The following is a 21,598-nucleotide window of genomic DNA, read 5'->3' as shown; positions in this document are numbered from 1 at the left end:
TTTTTATTTAATCCTCAAAGTGAAACTAATCAAAGAGAAGAAAGAAATGTCATCAAATCCTCTTAAATCCTTTCCTCTAAAAACTACTATAAAGGCACAACTTGATAACAGATATGTATTTGAACCTTTAATCCAAATGATAGGATTAATAAACAAACCCGATATACAAGAATCAAATATAAACTGTTTACATATGCTTTTATCAGACACTTTATCAAAAGCAAGTACAGGTGCATTCAAGGTATATATTTCACCAGTACATTTATCCTAAGATTTGAACCCATAACCTTGTCAGCATCATGCTCTCTCCATTAAGCTAAAGGAAACTTAATGAATACTGAATTTAAACCCACTTCATGGTGTGTTTTCCTTGCTCCTGCTCTCTTTAAACACATCTCCTATGTAACTAAAGATTTGGAGCGGAGGGATTTCAGATGTGGAAGAGAGAATAAATTAAAGATATCATTGAAGAAGCAAAAAGATGTGCATGGTGTAACACAATATGATCTTAATGAGCCTTAATATAAATAAGAGGACCAGGCAAAAGGCAGCAGTACAAAAGAGATTTCTAAATAAACCAGTGAAGTATTTTCAGAGTGTCGGTGAAGATGAAAAATCCACCAATGAGCCACGAGTTTTATTATAAGTGTGGTAATGAGAACAGTCTGCTCTTGGTCTCTTTTCGAAAGCCTACGTCACCAAAGACAAGCCTCACAGGTCACATTTGCACATTCCATGAGACAGACAGATGTTCTTGAGAGCAATTGAGTTAAGAGGGATATCAGAACACAGGAACACGGTATAAAACATTTAAAAGGGAAGTCGTATCCAATCCAATCTAATGGAATCTTGAAGATCTTACGATGAGTCAAAAAACACTTACAAATACAGCACAGCACATTCAAATATATTCTGAGATATATACACACACACACAATGAGAAAGAGAAGACTAGCCATGCCCAGCAAATACAGCAAACCATTCTAGTGGAACTGTACCAATCATTAAGGGTGAAATTGTTTCTTCTTTCTTTATGCTTCTTGCACATAAAATGATTGAACACAAGCCACAGAGCTTGCAGAGTTCACAGAACACACGGCCCTCTGTGTCTCATAGATAGAGCTCTATAACTCTTTTAATTATGCTGTTTAATTGCTATTGTACTTCTGAACATTACCAAGTGTAGAGCCATTTAAAGCCAATTGAATGAAATGCATAATCTCACACAGTTAAATCTAGTCTGAATGAAACAGCATATGTGTCACTACTGACCTCTGTTGGTTAAAAGTGGAGAGTGCAAAACCTATTTTAAGCAGCAACTGCATTGTGATGTTCTGTGCAACATCTAAAACATTAATTGGAATGCAGTTTTTCTGACCATATTATTAAGTGAGAGATGATGAAATATTTGTACTTAAAGTCATTTTGGAAAAGGATGTTACACTTAAAAGACAAGAAGACCAGGTGAATTTTTCTTTTCTTATATAGGCTTTTTTTACTATAACATTTTGCTTAAATATCTTAATGGTCCAGTCTATGAAGTTTGGCGGCATCTAGTGGTGAGATTGCAACTTGCTCTGTAGAGCAGTTTGTCCGTTTAAGGCTACTGTAGAAACAACACGTACATAGAAATAGCTCATGGGTAAGAAAAACATAACGCTTCATTGTGTAAGGCAGGGGTGTCAAACATACGGCCCGCGGGCCGTATCCGGCCCGATAAGGCGTCCAATACGGCCCGAGGGAAGATTTGAAAAATAATACAAATATGAAATAAAAGTTTATTATTATTTTAATTAATTTAAAGTTTATTAATACAATCAGGTTTTCGCTGCCATATTATGTTTTGTTTTATTAAATTTTTTATTTTATCATTGATCATTTAATTGGGCTTCTGCCGGAACCCCTAACAAGCATGCGCATTCTAAAGCGCCGCCTACATTTCGAAAACAAAGTCGGCTAAGTTGTGCGGCAAGGACTAGTGATTTTAAAATGTCCAAATAAAGAAAACTGACGGAAGAAGAATTATGTCTTCTGTGAGTTCAACGGTAGGCCGGTATGTTTAATCTGCTCACAAGCCGTGGCTGTGCAAAACGAGTACAATATTAAACGGCACTATGAGATATACGCAGAGAAATATGATAAATACACTGGACAGCTTCGAAAAGTCAATAATTTAACTTTAGCCTCGGAAAAAAGCAGTCAATGTTCACAAAAAGAACAGAGACTGATGAAGCTGTAAAGCTATTTGATTGCCAACGAAATCGCAGCGGGATCAAAGCCGTTTTCAGAGGGAGAATTCATCAAGAATCGGTCCAACCTGCGCTCTCGACTCACAAACAGACAGCTAAATGACATCATGAGATTGATGTGGTTGAAGAAAAGAGATGTCAGGAATTAAAATCATAATGCAGATGCGATCTAGATCTTTTGTTGTTAAAGGGAATTTCTAGTATATATTTAATGTTCATATCCAAAGTGAAGTTGTACTACTGTACTAATTGTTAAATATGTTAAGGCAGTTTTTCCTATTAGTGAATTATATTGTATAGCTTGTATGGTTCATATTTAATGTGACCGTCTGTACACAAATAGAGTCTGTTGCATTTTTGTCATTACTAGTTTAAAAAGTATCTGACAAAAAATATTCATATTCAAAGGAAAGGGTTTTGATTGCCTTTACCTAAACAAAATAGTTTTTTCAAAGAGGAATAAGAGTGTTATTGAACCTTTCTGAGGATTTATTAAATGCACCTTTTACAGAACAGTATGTCTTTCTAGTTTTTTTGCTAATTCATTTGTAATTTGGTGCAATATGGTTTAAAAAAGGTGATTCGGCCCGCACATTGTCACTTTTCTCTCCATCCGGCCCTTACCCTAAAATGAGTTTGACACCCCTGGTGTAAGGTCTTTACACACCTCTGAAGACTAGAGAAGCCCAAAAAATTACATACTGGACCTTTAGATCATAATCAAACAATAAATCCACACAACATATTTGACAAATAAGTATTTTGTGAACAGATCATGCAAACAAGAGCAGCTGTTTCAAGTGCAATGTTTGCTTGTTAAAATACTTTTGTTTAAGAATTGACAAGTTAACCATTCGTACAGGATTTATACAGTGTATCTGAATCAGTTTTTCTTGCCTGATAAATGGATGCTTCTTCCATCTCTTTGTTTACATTTTCTTTCCTTTTCATGCGCTGTGGGGTTAAATATAAATATTTTACTGAATATTTGACAAAGATTTTTTTTTTTATCTATCCTACAATTCTTTTTACTATAATTTAATCCAAATAAGGTTAGGACCCATTGGTTTTCTACATAATGTATGTGAGAAAAAATATTTTGAGGCTTGTTTTGTGAATGATTTCTGTTAATCTTAAAGCAAGAATATACAGGATAACAATTTCTAATTATAAATAGATGTCCTTACCAGCAGTCTGAGCGAGTGATGTATTGGCACTCTCAAACAAATGATCTGACTCCAGCCTATCAGGCTTCAGAGTACTAAATGACAGAGGACCTACAGTATGTAGAAGCACAATGTCAACAAATATCCAAAATATGCTTTGAAATGCTGTCTAACCATCATTTGTTAGCCAAGAGCACACTTACACCAAAGGACAAACATTACTTTCTTTTACATTATTGATACAGTCACTAAATGACAAAACAGCAAACAAACGTATCTACTGTATATCAGTCTAAACAGATTAACATAATGTATGTTATTTAAATATAATGTTGACTCTAGAGGTGTGTACTAGACTAATATTAACATCCTGTATGTTGGTGTATTGTTAAATAATGCCTGCTTAATAAGTGATGCAGTCTATTGTGCTTGCTGCCCTCATGTGTATTACCTATACCACTGGGATCCAGTCTCAGGTAGCCGTCTGCCAGTGAGCTGAACCCAGTCAGACCTCCCATGGCGGCATAGGGAACATCTTTGCCCACTGGATGACCCCGTGCCACGCGTTCTTCCTTGGTTTCAACCAATGTCACATGGGCATATCCAGGCTGACCACATCCACAAGTGAATGGACTCCGATAGCCACTGCAGTGAGAGCCTGCAGGTAGACACGGGTAACTATTATTAATTTTAATCAATTTAATAAATTATATGCTCTAACTCTACCAGAAAGGTCAGCTAAAAAATGAATGCCCATGACACCAGCACACCAACATGATGAACTCTGTATCCAAATCTCACATTTCTTGCATCGGTGGCCAGGAGACTCGCTGTGCTCAGTGGTTGTGTGCTTGCATTGGCAGCGCACTGGTCTAGATCCGTTCATATGAGCGTACTGATAGGACACGCACTGACAACCTTTGGCCCTACAGGGCAGAAGTATAGGCCTTTCCTTAGGTAACTCCTCAAAGTCTGTGCAGTGTTGCTTATATCTGAGAATGAAACAGCAGAGATTATTTCTGTGTGGGTCTGATACTTACTTAAAATCTTAATATGTTGGACAGTCCACACCATATAAAAACAAATGTGTGGGTAGGTGGTAATACACCTACCTGTGTGAACAAAAGCAAGGTGTCTCTGGCCCAATGAGTTTGCAGTCCATCTGTCCAGGGGCACCGAAACTGACATAAAGTCGGTTCTTCATTCTTTGTGGTAACATTATCTCTTTGTAATTCTTGAATTCATCCTCTGAGAACAGCTGCCCTCCATCATCTTCCCCAACAATCCTACATTCAAATATTGATTTCATGAGAAAAGATCATGTACAAAATATGTTGTCTTAAAAAAATTATAAAAAACTAACAGGAAAGGAAAGCATCACAAGAGTAAATCTTTTTTTTGCAAAAACTAAGTTTGACAACACGTTAGGTTTAGGCTATTAGCAAATCACTTCAGAAAACTCACCTTCTGTATTCTAGATAAGCATCAACTGCATTGGTTGCCTGTTTGTCAATGTGTATCCTTTCCATTCCACCTTTTTTATTTTAAGTATTTTATTATTTCCTTCGTCTGTCAACTACAGCCTCTCGCCTCTACACATCATGTTTATACCAAAGTAGGCCTTCTATTGAGAGTCTGTGTTGCTAGGCAACGTGTCCACAAACATGTCCTGTCAATGACCAGTTTTCCTTCCGATGTAAAAACTTGGTAAAACGCCATAAAATGAAATAAATGAATTACGAATGACTCTCGAATACATGCATTTTACTCGTGTATTGCGTTTCGATATCGAGCTATTCATATGATCGACTACATTTCCCATGCAGCCCTTTGGCGAGCACGTGATGTCGTAATGAAACGTAGTACGCAATATCAACAGCTCGTGTTGTCACCGCAGGGAACTACTGAAGATTTGCCATTTTTAGTTCCTAGTTTAGTCGCAGCAAGAAGGCACTGGATCTGTTTTACATCATTTTACCTCTAAAACCATACTTGATGTATTTTATAGAGAAATGCCTACCTGGCAGTTATGAATCTGTTTAAATATCATTTCAATGTTGTTTTAAGAGCTAGCTTGCTAGGACATACGTGATCAGATGTCAAAGAGCGTGGAGTCAACGACCCTGACACCTTGTATTTAAGGTAATTCCTGTGATTTTCTTTGCAGTTGTATTATTACGGCTATAGTGCGATTGCCTTTAGCGGTTTTATCACCAGGTTTGATTTCACAATCGGCCTTGTATTAAGGTGATAAGACCTTTAGACCCAAATGCTGTGAAAAGCTAAGATAAGCATGCGCATTCATGTTACGAGTTAACTAGAAAATATCAAGGGTCAGTGCTCTTGTACTTAGTTTGCGTTCCTGCATTGTTATTTCAAATATGATTTTATTAAAAGGTTGTGTGAACGGCCGCAGTTATATCTTTTTAGTCACTATAGCTTCTTTTATGAATGATTCGAATATGATATATCTTGTTTTCAAACCCTAATAGCAAGTTACACACCCAAACAAAGAAATAAAATAATTTCAAGAATGGTTGTAAATAGCTGCGGATCTAATTGCACTGCAGTTATTTGGCAACGCCAATGTGTCAACTCCACAGAAGAGGACAATTGAATGACAGGATGGATAACACAATGTGAATAGTCATTCATCGATTAATCTCAGATATAACAAAAATGCAAAAACATAACTTTTTTACGTTTAGGTGTGCTACTGACTGTTTTAGTGGTTTTCAGCATTAGGTCATATTTCTCTCTGTTGCATTTTTAATTTGTGTTAACCACAGTACGAATGAGTGATTTGTCATTGGGTGGAGAACACTTTGAGCATAGTGAAAGAAAGTGATGACAGTGACACAAAGCTGTATTTACCTTAGGATTAAAATCAATATTATATATGCAACCTAAATGTGAGACCTTATACAGTGTAATATTGTAAATGCTTGTGTAATGTAATGTAATTAAAATTATAGCAACTGAGTTTTATGACTAATCTGACATACATATGTCTATTGTATTTTACAGAAGGTCCTTGCACCAGAAGACCTGTATGAATCCCAGTGAGCTATAAACTCAAACTATCAGTTTCCTACACCATATCTCCATTCCAAACTTTATTTTCCACTCCAGTTTTTCCAATTTTCCCACTGTTAGACCTGCCACCCTCTTCTAAACCTGTCTCCACCCCTTCCCCTTAACACGGGTGCCGTTGTGCCGGCAGCTCCGCAGCATTGCAATGCTAGGTTGTTTGCTGCGAAGGAGCATGTCTCACAGACTGAGTATATTGCTGGTTCTCTTCGGCCTTGTGTGGTGTCTGCTGCTGCTTCATTACACCGTCACACAACCACATCGCCAGAGCAGTGCTGAGCTCCGCCAGCAAATCCTTGAGCTCAGTCATCGCTATGTCAAAGTCCTCAGCGAGGAGAATCAGAACCCTTCGGGGCCCCAGGGCACCTCCATGGCAGGATATGGTAAGAACATTATTTAAATTAAACACGGTTTTGTTTGTAAGATGTGGTCATTTGCTTAAGTCAAGTTGAGCGATTTGAAAGGTGCACTCTGTTTATTTTTCCTCATTAGGGGTTTGCCTGTAAATAAATGAGTACTTGTATACTGTTTAAAACCACATATACTTTCATGAGTACAGAATTTATTCCAGTGACTTAATGAAAGTTGTTTTGTATTCCATAAAGCAGGTCACCTTCACCAGGTCATGTTACCTGGGTTTAGGATTTCGTCTATACCTATACTCATTCATGTATTAATTGTTTGCTTTTAATCTCTGTGTTTGATTTTCTAAAAAGATATCGGTCAGGATGGGTGTGGCTAATGTGGTTTAGAGTTTACATTTTCCTAACATTTACAATATATTCTTTTGCTGAAGCTGATCTGAAGAGGACAATTGCCGTGCTGTTGGACGATATTCTAAACCGTTTGGTGAAGTTGGAGGGGAAAGTGGACACTGCTGTAAACGCATCGGCGCACAACATCTCTCATCCTGCCGGGGGTGCCGGCACTGTCCTTGCTGCTGGAATGACTGTTTCCAGGCCTATCAAGCAAAATTTGCCTACCCGTCGGAGAGACCGGCGTACTAACCCTCTGCAGTTTCCACCACAGTCTCCCGATAGACCACATAAGACGCACTCTTCACAATAGCAATCTGTGCCATGGACTTGAGTCATTTCTGGAAAAGACTGAAATGTACAGATATATATTTTTTAGATCAAAGCAGCTTTTTAGACTTTCTTTAGCCATTTGAGCTTCTGCTTGATTGTTTTGTCTTTTATTAGTGGACCACACAATATTTTATTACGTATGTGCAATATGGATCGTAAGATCTGCAGGTCTTGTTATATATGGACGGGTGTTTCCTTATATATGTGCAAAAGACAACACAAGTAGATCTCCACAGCTAACAATGCACTTAGATTGACTTTAAAGAAGAGGCTTACACCGTGTCTACAACGGACGTGACAGGTGCGACATGACATGACAACCTGCTTGTTCTTAATGGGTTTGTCGTGATGAATCTATTCCAGTGTGCACAAAATTAAAAATCTTTTGATGTGTCGCATCACTCCGGTCGCGTCCGGTGTAGACACGGCGTTACACGTTTATGATATTTTAAATTAAGAGTACACGTTGCTGAGCTTTAGCTATTTAAATGTGGAGAAAATGAGCAAATCCAAAGAATGTTTATATTCTAAGTGAATAGATTATTAATGTGTTTATTACAGAGTGAGTGTAAATTTAAGGATGGAGGATATACCTCACAGGCTTGCAGTTTTTGCTTTCAGGACGTGAACCCCAGCAAAACTTTATAAGCTTTCCAGAAGGATCTGTACCACACGAAACATAAATGACTGAGTACAATAAAATACATACTAGTTTAAAACTTCTGTTGTCTGTGTGGGTCTATGGGTTAAGTGGAAAGTTCACCCTAAATAAAATTGTCATCCTTTACTCACCTTCGAGTTGTTCCAAATCTGTAGATTTATTTGTTCTGATGAGCAAGATATTTGGAATGCCTGTAACCAAACAGTTCTTGGACCCGATTGACCACCATACTAGAAAGGATTACTTCATCTTTTGTGTTCAACAGAACAAAAATATTATCTTTTAAAGAATGTAGGATGGCAAACAGTTCTGGGGCAATTTTGTGTACCATTGTAGTTGTTCTTATTATGGTAGTCAAAGGTGTCCGAGAATTGTTTGATTAAGCATTCATCCAAAAATCTTTCTCTGCAATTACATTTATACAGGTTTGGACCAAGAGAGTGAGTAAATAATGACAGAATTTTCATTTTGGGGTGAACTATTCCTTCAAACCCACTTGTTAAACCGCATATTCGTTCCTCTGTGCGTACCAAATGGGATTTTATCACCTTCCGAAAGGCCATTCAGGAAGGAGACGCCACACAAAACGTCACTCGAAATAAATAGAAAATTACTTTTTTTACTCCTTTTGCCAAGTGAATTTCTACAGACACATTAAGAGATACAACTGCGTTTTCTCCAGAGCTTTACACTTCGAAGTAAGTAGGGTACACGGATGATCACTTCGGAATGGTAGGCGGGGCATATATTGCTGAGCCGGAAGTGACGTCTTTGGTTTAGACCCCCCATCATTTGCCTCGCGCTTCTTACAGTCAGCCATTTTCTGCAGTGAACGTTTATCGGAAGCTGACATTTTCGGCGAGCATTATCTTAATTTTCACGCTTTAACGAATCGTTAGTATTTTAAAAATGAGCGATGCTGAGGACACACGTTTTGAGGGAAGGGTAAGTATTGTTTTTATTTTAAGTTAAATAACAGTTTACCTCAAATGTGTCTCTCTTGGATGCAATGCACGATTTACGTTAGCTAGGAACTCGTTTCTTTTGTTTATTTGTTACGTAATTGCTATGGATGATGTATCAGGTTATATGTAGGTTTATGTCACTAATTCGCGTACTTATGTTGTTACTAATTTAGTTTAACGCATATGCCTATAACGTTACATTTTAATCGTCCGTTTAACATAAATATCAAACCTGCAAATACGTTCTTGGAAGTAAGTTTCACTTAACTTACGCAGTAGAAATATGAATTCAGCTCTGTTAGATACACCTCTGTAGTTAAAATAACACTCTGTAAGTGTTTGATTTTTCTTAACACGCTTGTTTTTAAATCTGAATTTAAACACAAATAACACCGAAACAGTCGTTTCCTCGTGTGGATGCTAACCAGCATGAGTCGAACTTAACGATGTGAAAAATATTTGATTAGTTTCCTACTTTAGTTTTTTTTATAAATCAAATATTCGGATATATTTAAGTGTTCAACCAATAGTTGAATAGTTTTGAAAAGGTTACTTAATCCAAGCTCTAACTTGCCTCCTCTACATACAGGCAAGTAGCAACTTGAGTACTTTTGGTTTCTCTTTCCTGCAATTCAAGCATTTCTGACCTTTCCTTACCCTGTCTTACCAGTCTCTTGTGTTATAATATCAAGCAAACATCTGTATATCAAAAGGAGTAGTGAAATCTGAATAGTTCACTTCATATTTTTTCAAATTTTCCCTTGATCTTAATTGCTCTGAATGTTCTTTTTTCATTAAGGTTATTGGTCGTGAAGGATTTGAAGAGTTAAGGCCGAGAATGTGGAAGAATATTCAAGATAAAAGAAGGCTTTTGAAAATGTTTACAGAGCAGACGGTTAAGTGGGAAGGGGAAAAAAAGAACAGAAGATCGGTCAGATAGAAGCACGCTCGCAAATTGTGTCTAAGCAGAAAAAAAGAAAAGATTTCAGATTGGGGTGAAGAAATGAAAACTGAACAAATGAAGACTGAAGAATAAAATGCCTGAGTGAAAGGAATAGCGTATACTGAAAACAGAAGAAAGAATCAGTCCGTAGGTTAAGTAAATGAAAAATTGTGTTTCAAGTGTCTTTCAAATCTCTCTCTTGATGATGATTTGCATGTTTGTACTTGTTTTACTGTGATGATTCGGGTAAAAAAAAACACAAGCATAAGGAAGACCTCATTGTAAATGTAGAAATAGCATTATTAACTGATCTTTGTTTTCCGTGAAATAATTTGAGTAAATCTAGTACTTCCCTCCTCTGCAGTATTAGTGAATGTGTGGGTTTCTCTGTGCACACATGCTTGCTTTGAACACATTTGTCTCATAAACGTTGTAACTCGTTCCTGTAACGTTAGGAATCCCGTTCTCCATCCAAATCGGAGCGAGGCAGTCCGGCCAGGGCCAAGTCTGAGAGCAGATCTGGCTCTCCCAGCCCTACCAGAGCATCCAAGCGTTCTGAATCAAGATCACGATCCAAGTCCAGGTCAGTTTAACACAAAATAAAACATTTTCAGACTTGTGGAACCTGTATTTAATTTTATGGAAGTAAATATAAATGACAAATTTCCGTATTATGATGATGAAGTAAATTAGCACTTCATGAGGAGCACTGCATAGTAAATGACATGATTTTTTTGGAGAAGTAAAGATTAAGATAAGGTTTCTTTTACCCCTTCAGGTCTCACTCTCGCCGCCATTCCAACCGTCGGCACAGCCGTTCTCGATCTCGTTCCTACCGGAAAAAGTCTCGCTCTCGCTCATACAGCCCTGAATACCGCCGCAGGAAATCCCAGAGTGCATCACCCATGTCTAACCGTCGCAGACACACCGGCAGCAGGGTGAGTATCACAGGGTCATGAGTGCGCTTAAATCACTGTTATTCAGATTTATGTTGCTCATTTTTGTTAATTCAGAAATAACATAAAATTAAGGTATATAATGCATTAGTCTAGTCATGCTGAATTGAGTAATTCACTTGAGTTCAGAGCCAAGTTTTTTGGCCTGTGTTAAAGATGTGTAATTTTTTCCCACGATGCATGTAAACCTTCCCCATCGCAACCCCATGGGGACAAGCATGACTGTCTTTAATAACCCCTTTCATTCTTTTATTACATCAACAGAGCTCATACAGCCATGACTCCAAAAAAGACTCAAACAGTCATGGTGACGTCAGGGTATGTGGACCTTTCTTAACCTTTCAACAGTTACCACTTAAAACCAAATAAGTCTCCAGGTTGCCCCAAAGGGGTTAAGGGGTCAATGTGCTTATTTTTGCCTTTTACAAACGTAAAGTAATTATGAAGGCTGTTTCAGATGGCTCGTGGTTTGACAGTATATGTGATGTTATGTTTTGTTGGACGGAAAGCAATCGAGCTGTAAGAATGTTTTTTTTTCTGAAGAATCTCTACCAGGGGTTATTAAATACTGTCACACAGTTACCCAGAGAGATTTCAAGAAGTTTGCATTAGTCGTGTTGATTTACTCCTCATGTACATCCATCTCTGTACAAAAGGAATTTTGAGATGCTTTCCATCCAGTAATTATGCCATTGCATGGGAGTATTTCCTAAAAGGAAAAAGTGTCTAGGAATTGGCCAGCCTTTTGTTTAGAAAAGTTTATTTATACATTTATATAATTATTTCTACATTTACATATTAGTATATAACAAGCCAAAGGTCATAGTCACATTGTTACATTATATATCACACCATTCCAGGGGCCAGTTGCGTTTCCACACTTACTTCCGGGGCTTGATCATGCCTCGCCTGGGCTTACTCAGGGCCAAAGGGCAGGGTTTTTCTGTATGTATTTGAATGTAGATGACCTGCTGCTGATGCTTTCGTTTTCATTCCTGAACGTCTTTTCTCCAAAACTCGACAGCAAAGGCTGGATGCTCTCTCTGAAGGATGAAGGTGTGCTCGTGTCTGGAAGTTAAAGCAGATATTTTGTCAGCTTGCTCAGATTTATATAATCGTTACATATATAATATCGAGCCGTAAACGCACCGTTTTCCATCCGCTACAGTTACCAATTCTGATATAAAACCCGCGTTCCGATCATCAATAGTCAAATATTATCTGCCAGAAAGTGTCTTACAGTATGATTTATTGTTCAATAGCTAGAAAAAATATTGTTATAATGATATGTCTAAAATGATGATGTCTAAAATGACAGCAATTGATTAAACAATAAGCCGCCTCCGTTTTCTCCGTCATGTTTGTTTTATGATTCGATTGCGATCCAGCTTCTCTCATTTCTCCGGTCTGACTTCCTTTTTTCAGCTTGAGTTGGCAGGTTTGTGTGACGTTTGGTCCAGAGAGCTGTTTAAAGGGTGGGGTTTTTAGAGAAGCGCTGGCCTGACAGTGGAGATGCAACTTGTTTTTGGCCTCACAGCCCGGCTGGACAAAAGTCTGACAGTCGAAAGCTGGCTAATGTTGATGTTTGGCACTGTTCTGTTTTCTAGTAGTGCTGAATTGTCTTGATCTTCACCTTTCTCCCCCTCTCACAGGCCAATCCAGATCCTAACACGTGTCTGGGTGTATTTGGTCTTAGTCTGTACACCACAGAGCGAGACCTGAGGGAAGTCTTCTCACGTTACGGACCTTTGGCTGGCGTCAACGTTGTGTACGATCAGCGCACGGGGCGCTCTCGTGGTTTTGCCTTTGTTTACTATGAGCGCATCGATGATGCAAAAGAGGTATGTTCTGAGCAGAAACGGCCTGTGTGGCTGTACATATTTTCTACAAGAGGAAAAACTAGATTTGTGTTTATTGGATACATTGAAATTGCAGATTTGCATAACTGTACATGAAACAATCAGAGATTCTAATTGGCTCTGAATTTATGGTGTGGCTCAGGATCTTTTTTCATCCAGATTGAATAACAAATATAGTATCTGGATGGGCAGGGCGGACTGAGACTCAAATGTGGCCCTGAACTTCTTCACGAGAAGCAGGACACAACACCAGGATGTCAACATAATGTACCAGCTTATTGATGCACAAATCATTCTATAACGCCACAATTTGAAACAAATGTTTCTAAGGACCTTTTAAAGACACATTGCAAAGCCAATAAAACAACAAATATTAAACCGCATAGGCCAGTGCAGTCTAAGCAACAAACAGACATCAGATTTCTATTTGAAGTGTTTTTAAATTAGACATAACTGACCATGACATGTAACGCACCTTTATCAAAGATTCAAGTATATCCTAAGTGTGGTGACTTCCTACTTATGAAAATTCCTGGACAAGAGAAATTACTTAATGGTGTCAAAAAGGTGTGACTATACTTTTCTAAACTCTTATTACATACAATATAAAGTCCAAAATCAACATATGAGTCTAAACAAAAGTGAGCATTTAGAATTATAAATCGAGAAGAGAGGAGATAAGCATTAATCAGAAACAAATGTATATGCAATGTAATCGATCCAATGAAATTTACTTTGGTTAAAAGTGTCTGCCAAATCTATAAAGAAAACGGAAGAATTTACAAATGTTTAGTAGATTAATCTCTAAAATCTTACTTTTATCATTTTTATTGTTAAACAGTTGGTTTGTTTAACTTCCCATACATCACTGCTTTACAGTCATCAAACCGAATTTGCATTGATTTCTGCAAGCGCCCACCTACTGAACTTCGGTCTTCCAGTCTTCAATTTATTTGATTGCAAGAAGGGGTCAGTTGTGGCCTGGGGGTTAGAGCGTTGGGTTTGTGATCAGAAGGTTTCCGGTTCAAATCTCAGTGCCAGCAGGTCATGACTGAAGTGCCCTTGAGCAAGACACCTTACCCCTGATTGCTCTGCAGTAATGTGCCACTGTTAAAAACTACTTGTAAGTCGAAAAGCGTCTGCCAAATGAATAAATGTAAATGTAGAATTCTCTAAACCCTGATTGGCCAACCTTTTGACATTGACGAACGCCGTTACTCTGTGGCTTTGGTACAGAAATCGCAACTATAACAAGTGAGCAAAAGAAAATATAATTTCTTTATATCCTTACTGTGGGCCTGCCCACATTGATCAGCGGCCCACCGGGAAAACTCCCGGTGCTCCAGACGGCCAGTCCGCCACTGTGGATAGGGCACAGTGCTAAATGGCCTACCAACAAGATCAGACACTAAGCAGTTTATTGGTTCACCTAATGGTAGCTTGAGGACCGTTATCTGCAAGCCAAATCAATGTGTTCACCTCGTTTGTGGTCATGGTTTTCAAATCGCTACTTCATTCAGACAAACATCTCATGAAACTGTGTTTCTCACTCTAGGCTATGGAGAGAGCAAATGGCATGGAGCTGGATGGGAGGCGCATCAGAGTGGACTATTCCATCACCAAACGTGCACACACCCCCACTCCTGGCATTTACATGGGTCGGCCGACACAGTGAGTAATTTGCATGCTAATAAGCATTTCAGGAACATGTCACCATGATGAAAAAACATGGCTTTGCAAGTATGGATAGTTTTATGACTCTTGAAATATGATTGTTACAGTAATGGGGGTGGGAGCAGCAGCAGCAGTGGTGGTGGTGGACGAAGAAGAGATTCATATTATGATCGTAGTTACGATAGATATGACCGTTACGATGAGTACGACTACAGATACAGGTGAGGAGAATATTTACTCTAACACAGAAGCTTCTTCGTTTTACCAGAGTTCATGGATTCTGAACTGTTCCTCTGTTTTGCAGCAGGAGGCGCTCTCCATCACCTTATTACAGCCGATACAGGTCTCGTTCAAGATCTCGCTCCTACAGCCCACGTGAGTGTGGATTTAAATGCCTTCAGCAACCTACATTTTCCACCCATTCCCAAATACATGTCTGCTTGATAGGCAACAGTTTGTAGAGAACATTACTCATGAACTTGTGAAAGAAGTTTCATTATTCACCAGTAGCTCACAGAATCCCGTGTACCATGTGATGGATGTTTTATTATAGTCTTGTGCTAAGGAATGTCAACTTTTTATGTTTTGCAGGACGATACTGAGAAGATCTTGACTACTTACTTTTTGCCTGTTTGCATCCAGTGATACATTTATAGGACATGAAGTACATGTAAAATCCTCTCTGAAAGAGAACCTGTGTGTGGGAGCAGCTCTGATTTGACAAGATTGGTTTGTTTAATAGATGTCTTAATTGGCCTTTCTAGTGTGTAAGTTTAAGGTTTGAGGACATCATCACGTTTTGTTATGTGCAAAACATTTTTGGAAGTGTGTTTGTATGGTCTGATATGACTGTGCATTTATCTGTTTTCTTCATATAGTGGGAACATTTTAGAGGGTCTGTATGTTGAGAACGTGTGTGAGTAGCTATAAGTGACTAAGGTTGTCTGTTTATCTGTGAAATGCTTTATTTTCAAGATTAAGTGGTGTTTATTTCTTTCTCAAGGAATAAAGACTTGAAAATACAATGCTGCTTTGTTTCATGACACTATGATTTGACATACTTTTGACTCTTTTAAAAGAATATAAGCATGTTTTTTAAGTGGTAAAAAACTTGGACTACTGAAAAGATGGAGATCTAAACGGTCTTTCGCTGCTGTCCTTCTGAAACCATGTATTTCTTGCTTTTGTCATTAATCATTATTATTACTCACCCTTTGTTTTTTAATGGGTTTTGCAAAAGTGCTTGTCAGTTTTGACAATGCTGTAAAACGGTGAATTTGGACATAGGTTTACAAGTGTATGTATATACAGTTTCTAGTGCAAGTAACATGCTGAATTATTATGAGCAAATGTAAGTTAAAAAATGTCCACAAAATGTCCACCATGTGATTTTAGGGGTAAAATGGGTAAAAGTTAAGCTTCAATATTATTAGAAAAAATATATACAAAATCATTTAAAAACTGCATTTAGAATTATAAACCGAGAAGAGCGGAGAGAAGCATTCTGTAATATGTGATATAGTCTAAAAAATAGGATAACATAATTTTCACTGAACTCCTTATTTGCACTTCTGAAATATTGAATACGCACTATCACTAATACTGCCAATATCTGCACAATATGAAGGTGGTGGTAACATTAGGACATAAACATGTAACATGTTTTTGAAATGAATGCTTCGTTTATTCATTTAGCATAAAATGAATGATCTTCATTCTATTTAGACATGGTGAGAACACAAGGCAACAACTGAAGAAAGTTGAAACATTAAATTGAGGATAGTATGAAATGGTTGCTTTCACTAAAACAGTATGGTGAGGTGTAAACGTGGGCAAAATACACAATGATGTCACTGTTTTAGGTTTTCATTTCATTGTTGACATGAGGTCAAAGAAAAACCTTAACATATCTTATTTGAGTATGTGGAATCCTTGTTTCATTCCAGCCCTTATGTTACAGCTAATTTGTCATAAACGTATACACCTTAGTATGGTCCTCGTTCCGATTCATATAAATTCAAACATATTCATGGTGGAAGGAGCTACTGCTTCATTTAATTGTGTGTGTAAATAGTTTTACCAACAATCAAACCTGTGCCAGGATCTGTCAAATATGAGGCATATTAAAAAACTGCACAAGAACAAGTAGAGCAAGCATGGCAGAGCAGGACTATTGAGCACTAGTCTCTACTGGACTGTCAGCCATATTGTTTTCACCTGTCCAGACATTTCAGATCAGCAGGGTAGGAAAGAACTGAAAACATTACCATTGTTTAGATTCCACTCTCTGGTAGGGTCAGGAAGTGACGTGTGGCCAACGTTCAACTGCTGTATTCAACTTTTTAACATGGTTTTCTAACAGAGGTGCAACCTTTTGAAAACAGTTTGAGGTTTCATAAGTCTTAACAAGCACCAATCTATATACATTTTCTGGTTTAAAACTACACCTTTAATGCAGTCACATTAAGCACAACAGATATCATGGTGTATATTTAAAATAAACGTTTACAGTCTAACAACTGTAAAAAGCCATGACTTGAAAATTGACATGAAAATTTAAATTATGATATTAAAATTTTAGAAAATTCTGTAGTTTTTAATAAATTAAACAATACAATTTTATTAACTTTTGACTGCTATCGAAACAGATTTTAATATGTCAAATATTACATATTACAATATTAAGGTAAAAGCAGATATTAAGGAAAGTCAATGTATTTATATTACAAATAAACACACCTTATCACAAAAAATAATGCAGCCCCTTAACATAACCAGGTTACAGAATAAGTTCAATTCTTCCGAAGTTTCTGAAAAAAGCCACACTATATTGGATTTGTGTTCAATATCTTAACATGCTTCTATTTCAATATTGTGTCCAAACAACCTAAAACTATACATTCAGTCAGTATTCACATTAACCAAATACTTTCTCATTTTAAAAATGGTCTGTTTTATTGTTCTAGAAAATACATAATCCCAGCCTTGAACATTAAGGCTTCTATAAATCCTCTGAAAATACAGAAATCCTTGTATTAGGCTACTAAAAGAATAACCCTCCATGTCTGTTATTGTGAACGGACCCGCCCATCAAGACACACACACATTTGAACAGTATCTGTTTCTGAATAAATTGGAAGGCTACAAACCTCTTTATTTATAACAACTGAATGAAACATTTTTAACATTCAGAATAGTTCACATTCAAAAAATATTTTTTTTTGTACAAAAACTATTATCAGTAACATGTTGTAAACTATAAAAATAAAATTATTTTGATTTAGAAGAGGGTGGGACAATAAATTCGTTATGTTACTTTATATAATTAATTGTTTTGCCACTTTAAGCTTAGGAAAGCCAAATGTAGGTACACTTCAAACACACAGGCAGAACTTAAGGAGCCATCCATATATCTAAACATTTATATTTTCTTAAATCCCTTAGTTTTCTTTTTTACAATTTTATTTTATTGCGATTTTAAACCCATGCAGTCAAAGGTCAGAGTTTATTTCCTAAGAGCTCTGACAAGGCACTTGTGTTTTGTAAAGAAATACCACAATACATGTATTAACCAACTATTTAGAAAACGAATAAATAAATGAATATAATCATAGGACTGAAAGTTACGTTTAAGTAGATATTTTCCTTTTATTTTATAAATTTTAGTTAGATTTTTACATTCCTTACATTCCATTATGGTATATCTAAAAGCAGTAGCATTAACACAACAGACTCACAGTGCAATCGTCTTTCAAGTATTTATTGTTGTTTTAAAATTAAAATTAGATTAAACAACAGCAATAAATACATACATTCCAAATCACTTACAGTTGAATACTCCACACATTCTTTAGAATATTAATATACATAGATCCTTAAAGAACACTTGTAAATTGTAACACTTCTTAAATAGCCTATACATGATGAATTGTTTGACATAAACACAGGAATCAGTGTAGTAAAAATGGAAGGAGTGAATGTGTACCGCCATTTTCTGTTGAAATGCACGGTGATTCATACAGCCAAGCAAAAAAAAGACTAAACGGTCTAAAATACGTATATCTCAAAAGTACGAGGGCACAGAAATTCTGTTCTTCGTTCGTTTTAATACTTTTTTGACAACAACATTTGCATGAAATAACGCTCCTTAGTGTCGTAAAACCTCTAGAAAAGTTTCTGAAACAGTTTATTCGCCTGAACATGGCGATTGCTGTAGCGTACATAGTGTTCCATACGTTCACTCAACAAGAAACATGGACAGCAGAAAAGCCGCTATCTTTCTAAAGGATTAAATACTTTCTCGCTTACATAATGCTTAAATCCACTTTTTTTCAACGAAAGCGTCCTGGTCTCTAGAACCATTGTCTCTATATAATCTATAGGCTGCGGTCTACTGTTATTTATATTGTATGGTTAGTTATTTTTCTAACAAAACGCGTATTTCTTCGGTTTTATTTTTAAAGATAAAGCCATATCATCAAATACGACTTTCCAATCCACTTTTGGACATCTCGTATGAAACCTATAGGTATATGCCAGAACCATTAATCCTCGTTTAACACAACAACTTTTTTCTATAGAAAACACACTGTCTGGGGGAGCGAGCGGAAGTCATTTTCAACGATTTGATACAACATGCACATCAAAAGTTTTGGGATAACGTCTGGTCTAATATTACACCCCAGGTTTAGTATAGGAGAAAGAGGGTGCGAAAAGGGGGGCAACTGTATGAAATGAGCTTCCGACCTGAACAGCGAATGAGAGAAGGCGAATGCCCACATGCTTGAGAGACAAAGGGATATATGGTATCTAAAGCCATATCATCAAATACGACTTTACAATCCACTAAACAGACACGGTGAGTAAAGCAAATACTGAAAAAGACAAGTTTGATATCAACATTTTTCTATATGCAATATATTCATGCGAACTGCCTACAAATACCTCGTGAAACGAAGTCCTCTTCCTTTTCCCTTTTTAAGCATATTCTAGAATTTAAAAGTACAACGAAATTCATGTCGGAATAGATGTTGTTGTCCGATCTCTAATTTCAGGCTTAATCACATCATTCTACCTCGTAGTAACCGTTTTGCGCTTGCATTTGTACCGAAGAGGAGTGGATGAAAACCAATGAATGAACAGTCAGTTCGGTGGGCAGCAAGAGTAGTAAAGAAAAAAAGAGCTGGGCTGTGATTGGTATCCCGTTCCACCAATAGGAGCGCGTCATGTGCGTGCCATTCTACAGTAGTATTTCAGTTTGTGAGAGCAACACTACTGACAACCAGGCCCATGCTGTTTGACTTCTCCAATAAAGCAAATAGATTACTTGAGACAATAACATCAGTTGTTATTGCTGCTTATATTATTAAATGCAATTTTGTGTCCAACTAACCGTGTTTTGGCGGATTGATCGCCATTAGTATTTCCACAGAAAAAATATCACGGTAGATTCCATAGTGAGATCATGGTGTTCATTTGTAAATCGTTTGTTTTAATACAAATAAAAAGCGATGGTCACTATAGTTAAACTATATAGTTTTCGTAAGGTTGGACCAGTAGGCCGTGAGCAACACAATATTGTTTCATTGTGAAAATGTAACCAAGATTGTGAGGATCATTCAAACAAAATATTAAAGTAGGAACTCGTCTCCCTGCCGTTATAGAAAATAATACGACGCATTACTTTAATTTGGTTTGTTTTATATAACACACACTCAATGATAATCTGGAAGCAATGTTGATTATTAATAAATCAAACCTACTTGTCCAAGGGTTGGTTAAAAATGTGGGATGAAAATGAAAAACTTCGTTTCAGGTCACAATGTAGGCTACCAGCTGCTCAAACGGCTATCTTAGGCTCTGCGTTAAATAAAGGTGGCGCGATACGAAAATACTTTGATTAGAAGTTAAATTTTGCCATGTCAAATGTATCCCGCCCTTAACAGTTTACAATTCATTAACAACATAATTATGGATTTTTTTCTTAAACTCATCCGCATTTAAAGATACATTTATTGTTAAAGACGTACAACACGACCTGTGTGTGTGACGAAGAGAGAGGGAAAGAAGCGCTAAAGGGCGTGGGCCCAAAGTTAACGTCTCCGCAGTACTTGGACGGTCGACCGAATTGCAGGCCGCACATCCAGATAAACAATACTTATAACGCGCACTCTTTTTTTCACAATTTTCCAGGAAACTATGAATTGTGGCGAGTTATCAGGTACTGCGTCGGGAATATATTGCTTGAACTAACGCGAGGCCTTTGCTCTCCTCCCCACTGTGCCAGAAGCAGGCCCGCCTTACCACTCGCCATTACGACTTTTCTATGCTCCGTCCGCATGGCCCTCCCCTTTCTTTAGGCACCGGAAGTGTATAATTCGCTTTGTTCAATCTGGCTGGGCACGTTACTGTAGATGAGCCACATATGTCAAAGACTCAATGGATGTATCCTCGCTCTGTGACTTTGAAGAATATGCGTTGACGTGCGTAAATGTGCCACACGTTTAGTTTATTAGATTTCCACGCAAAGCTACGTGTGTGGGAGCAGTTTTTAAAACAGAGGCATTGCAGAAGATGCTTGTTCTGATCGTTGCTGATGTTTAACGTAAATATACTGCATTTGTGTTACGTAAAGAATGCGTTTCAAATGAAGTCCAATGAAACAGATGCTGCATGAATGGCACTCCCTCCCCTCGTACCTCTGCGCTGGCTTCAAGCGGACGTTGCGTGCAACGCCTTTTTACAACTTTACCAACAACCAATAAGAGAGCAGAGCGGCATTAGTAGAGGAAAAAGTCCACAGAACGGAATATCATTGAACAGTAGCCTACAACGGGTAGATGTAGCTTTTTTTTTAACGGGATTCCAGCATATGCACGTAGAGAGGTTTTACTCCGTCCCTATCTCTCTCCATCTCTATATGTCCCCACCCCAGTCGTCCGTGTGCC

The 21,598-nt window shown here is 37.5% G+C and overlaps 3 protein-coding genes across 4 annotated transcripts; 2 read left to right on the top strand and 1 right to left on the bottom strand.

The window, feature by feature from the left end:
* Positions 1-2,989: 2,989 nt before the first annotated feature.
* fam221a (family with sequence similarity 221 member A) lies at positions 2,990-5,446 on the bottom strand. The gene is made up of 6 exons (XM_079484491.1): positions 4,880-5,446; positions 4,528-4,701; positions 4,217-4,407; positions 3,867-4,073; positions 3,437-3,526; positions 2,990-3,203 (listed from the first exon to the last, which is right to left on the bottom strand). Exons 1-6 carry the CDS (start codon positions 4,942-4,944, stop codon positions 3,133-3,135), a joined length of 798 nt encoding a protein of 265 aa, XP_079340617.1. The 5' UTR covers positions 4,945-5,446; the 3' UTR covers positions 2,990-3,132.
* Positions 5,313-8,385, top strand: ccdc126 (coiled-coil domain containing 126). 2 transcript variants are annotated; one of them, XM_079484493.1, is made up of 4 exons: positions 5,313-5,557; positions 6,443-6,477; positions 6,572-6,888; positions 7,302-8,308. In XM_079484493.1, the coding sequence occupies exons 3-4, from the start codon at positions 6,654-6,656 to the stop codon at positions 7,571-7,573; spliced, it is 507 nt and encodes a 168-aa protein (XP_079340619.1). In that variant the 5' UTR covers positions 5,313-5,557; positions 6,443-6,477; positions 6,572-6,653; the 3' UTR covers positions 7,574-8,308. The 2 variants fall into 2 exon arrangements, with proteins under 2 accessions (XP_079340619.1, XP_079340618.1); XM_079484492.1 differs by having other exon boundaries at positions 6,443-6,888; positions 7,302-8,385.
* Positions 8,386-8,983: 598 nt separating this feature from the next.
* Positions 8,984-15,860, top strand: tra2a (transformer 2 alpha homolog). The gene is made up of 9 exons (XM_079484657.1): positions 8,984-9,199; positions 10,618-10,745; positions 10,941-11,100; positions 11,383-11,436; positions 12,771-12,959; positions 14,533-14,648; positions 14,759-14,872; positions 14,956-15,026; positions 15,243-15,860. Exons 1-9 carry the CDS (start codon positions 9,164-9,166, stop codon positions 15,251-15,253), a joined length of 879 nt encoding a protein of 292 aa, XP_079340783.1. The 5' UTR covers positions 8,984-9,163; the 3' UTR covers positions 15,254-15,860.
* Positions 15,861-21,598: the final 5,738 nt, after the last annotated feature.

This window comes from Barbatula barbatula (genome assembly GCF_947034865.1).
Source record: "Barbatula barbatula genome assembly, chromosome: 21".
In the NCBI taxonomy this organism is placed as follows: domain Eukaryota; kingdom Metazoa; phylum Chordata; class Actinopteri; order Cypriniformes; family Nemacheilidae; genus Barbatula; species Barbatula barbatula.
The sequence above is the reverse complement of the archived record's forward strand: the minus strand, read 5'-3'. Positions and strand labels throughout refer to the sequence as shown.

Bases quoted from the DNA above. Each gene is read 5' to 3' on its own strand.
- fam221a (XM_079484491.1), bottom strand. From the start codon at position 4,944: ATGGAAAGGATACACATTGACAAACAGGCAACCAATGCAGTTGATGCT. The intron at 4,408-4,527 runs GTAGGTGTATTA...TTTCATTCTCAG, and splicing joins CCTTGCTTTTGTTCACACAG to ATATAAGCAACACTGCACAG. The intron at 3,204-3,436 runs GTAAGGACATCT...TTAACCCCACAG, and splicing joins ATCACTCGCTCAGACTGCTG to CGCATGAAAAGGAAAGAAAA.
- tra2a (XM_079484657.1), top strand. From the start codon at position 9,164: ATGAGCGATGCTGAGGACACACGTTTTGAGGGAAGG. The intron at 11,437-12,770 runs GTATGTGGACCT...CCCCTCTCACAG, and splicing joins ACAGTCATGGTGACGTCAGG to GCCAATCCAGATCCTAACAC. The intron at 12,960-14,532 runs GTATGTTCTGAG...TTCTCACTCTAG, and splicing joins GCATCGATGATGCAAAAGAG to GCTATGGAGAGAGCAAATGG.
- ccdc126 (XM_079484492.1), top strand. From the start codon at position 6,654: ATGCTAGGTTGTTTGCTGCGAAGGAGCATGTCTCACAGACTGAGTATA. The intron at 6,889-7,301 runs GTAAGAACATTA...CTTTTGCTGAAG, and splicing joins CACCTCCATGGCAGGATATG to CTGATCTGAAGAGGACAATT.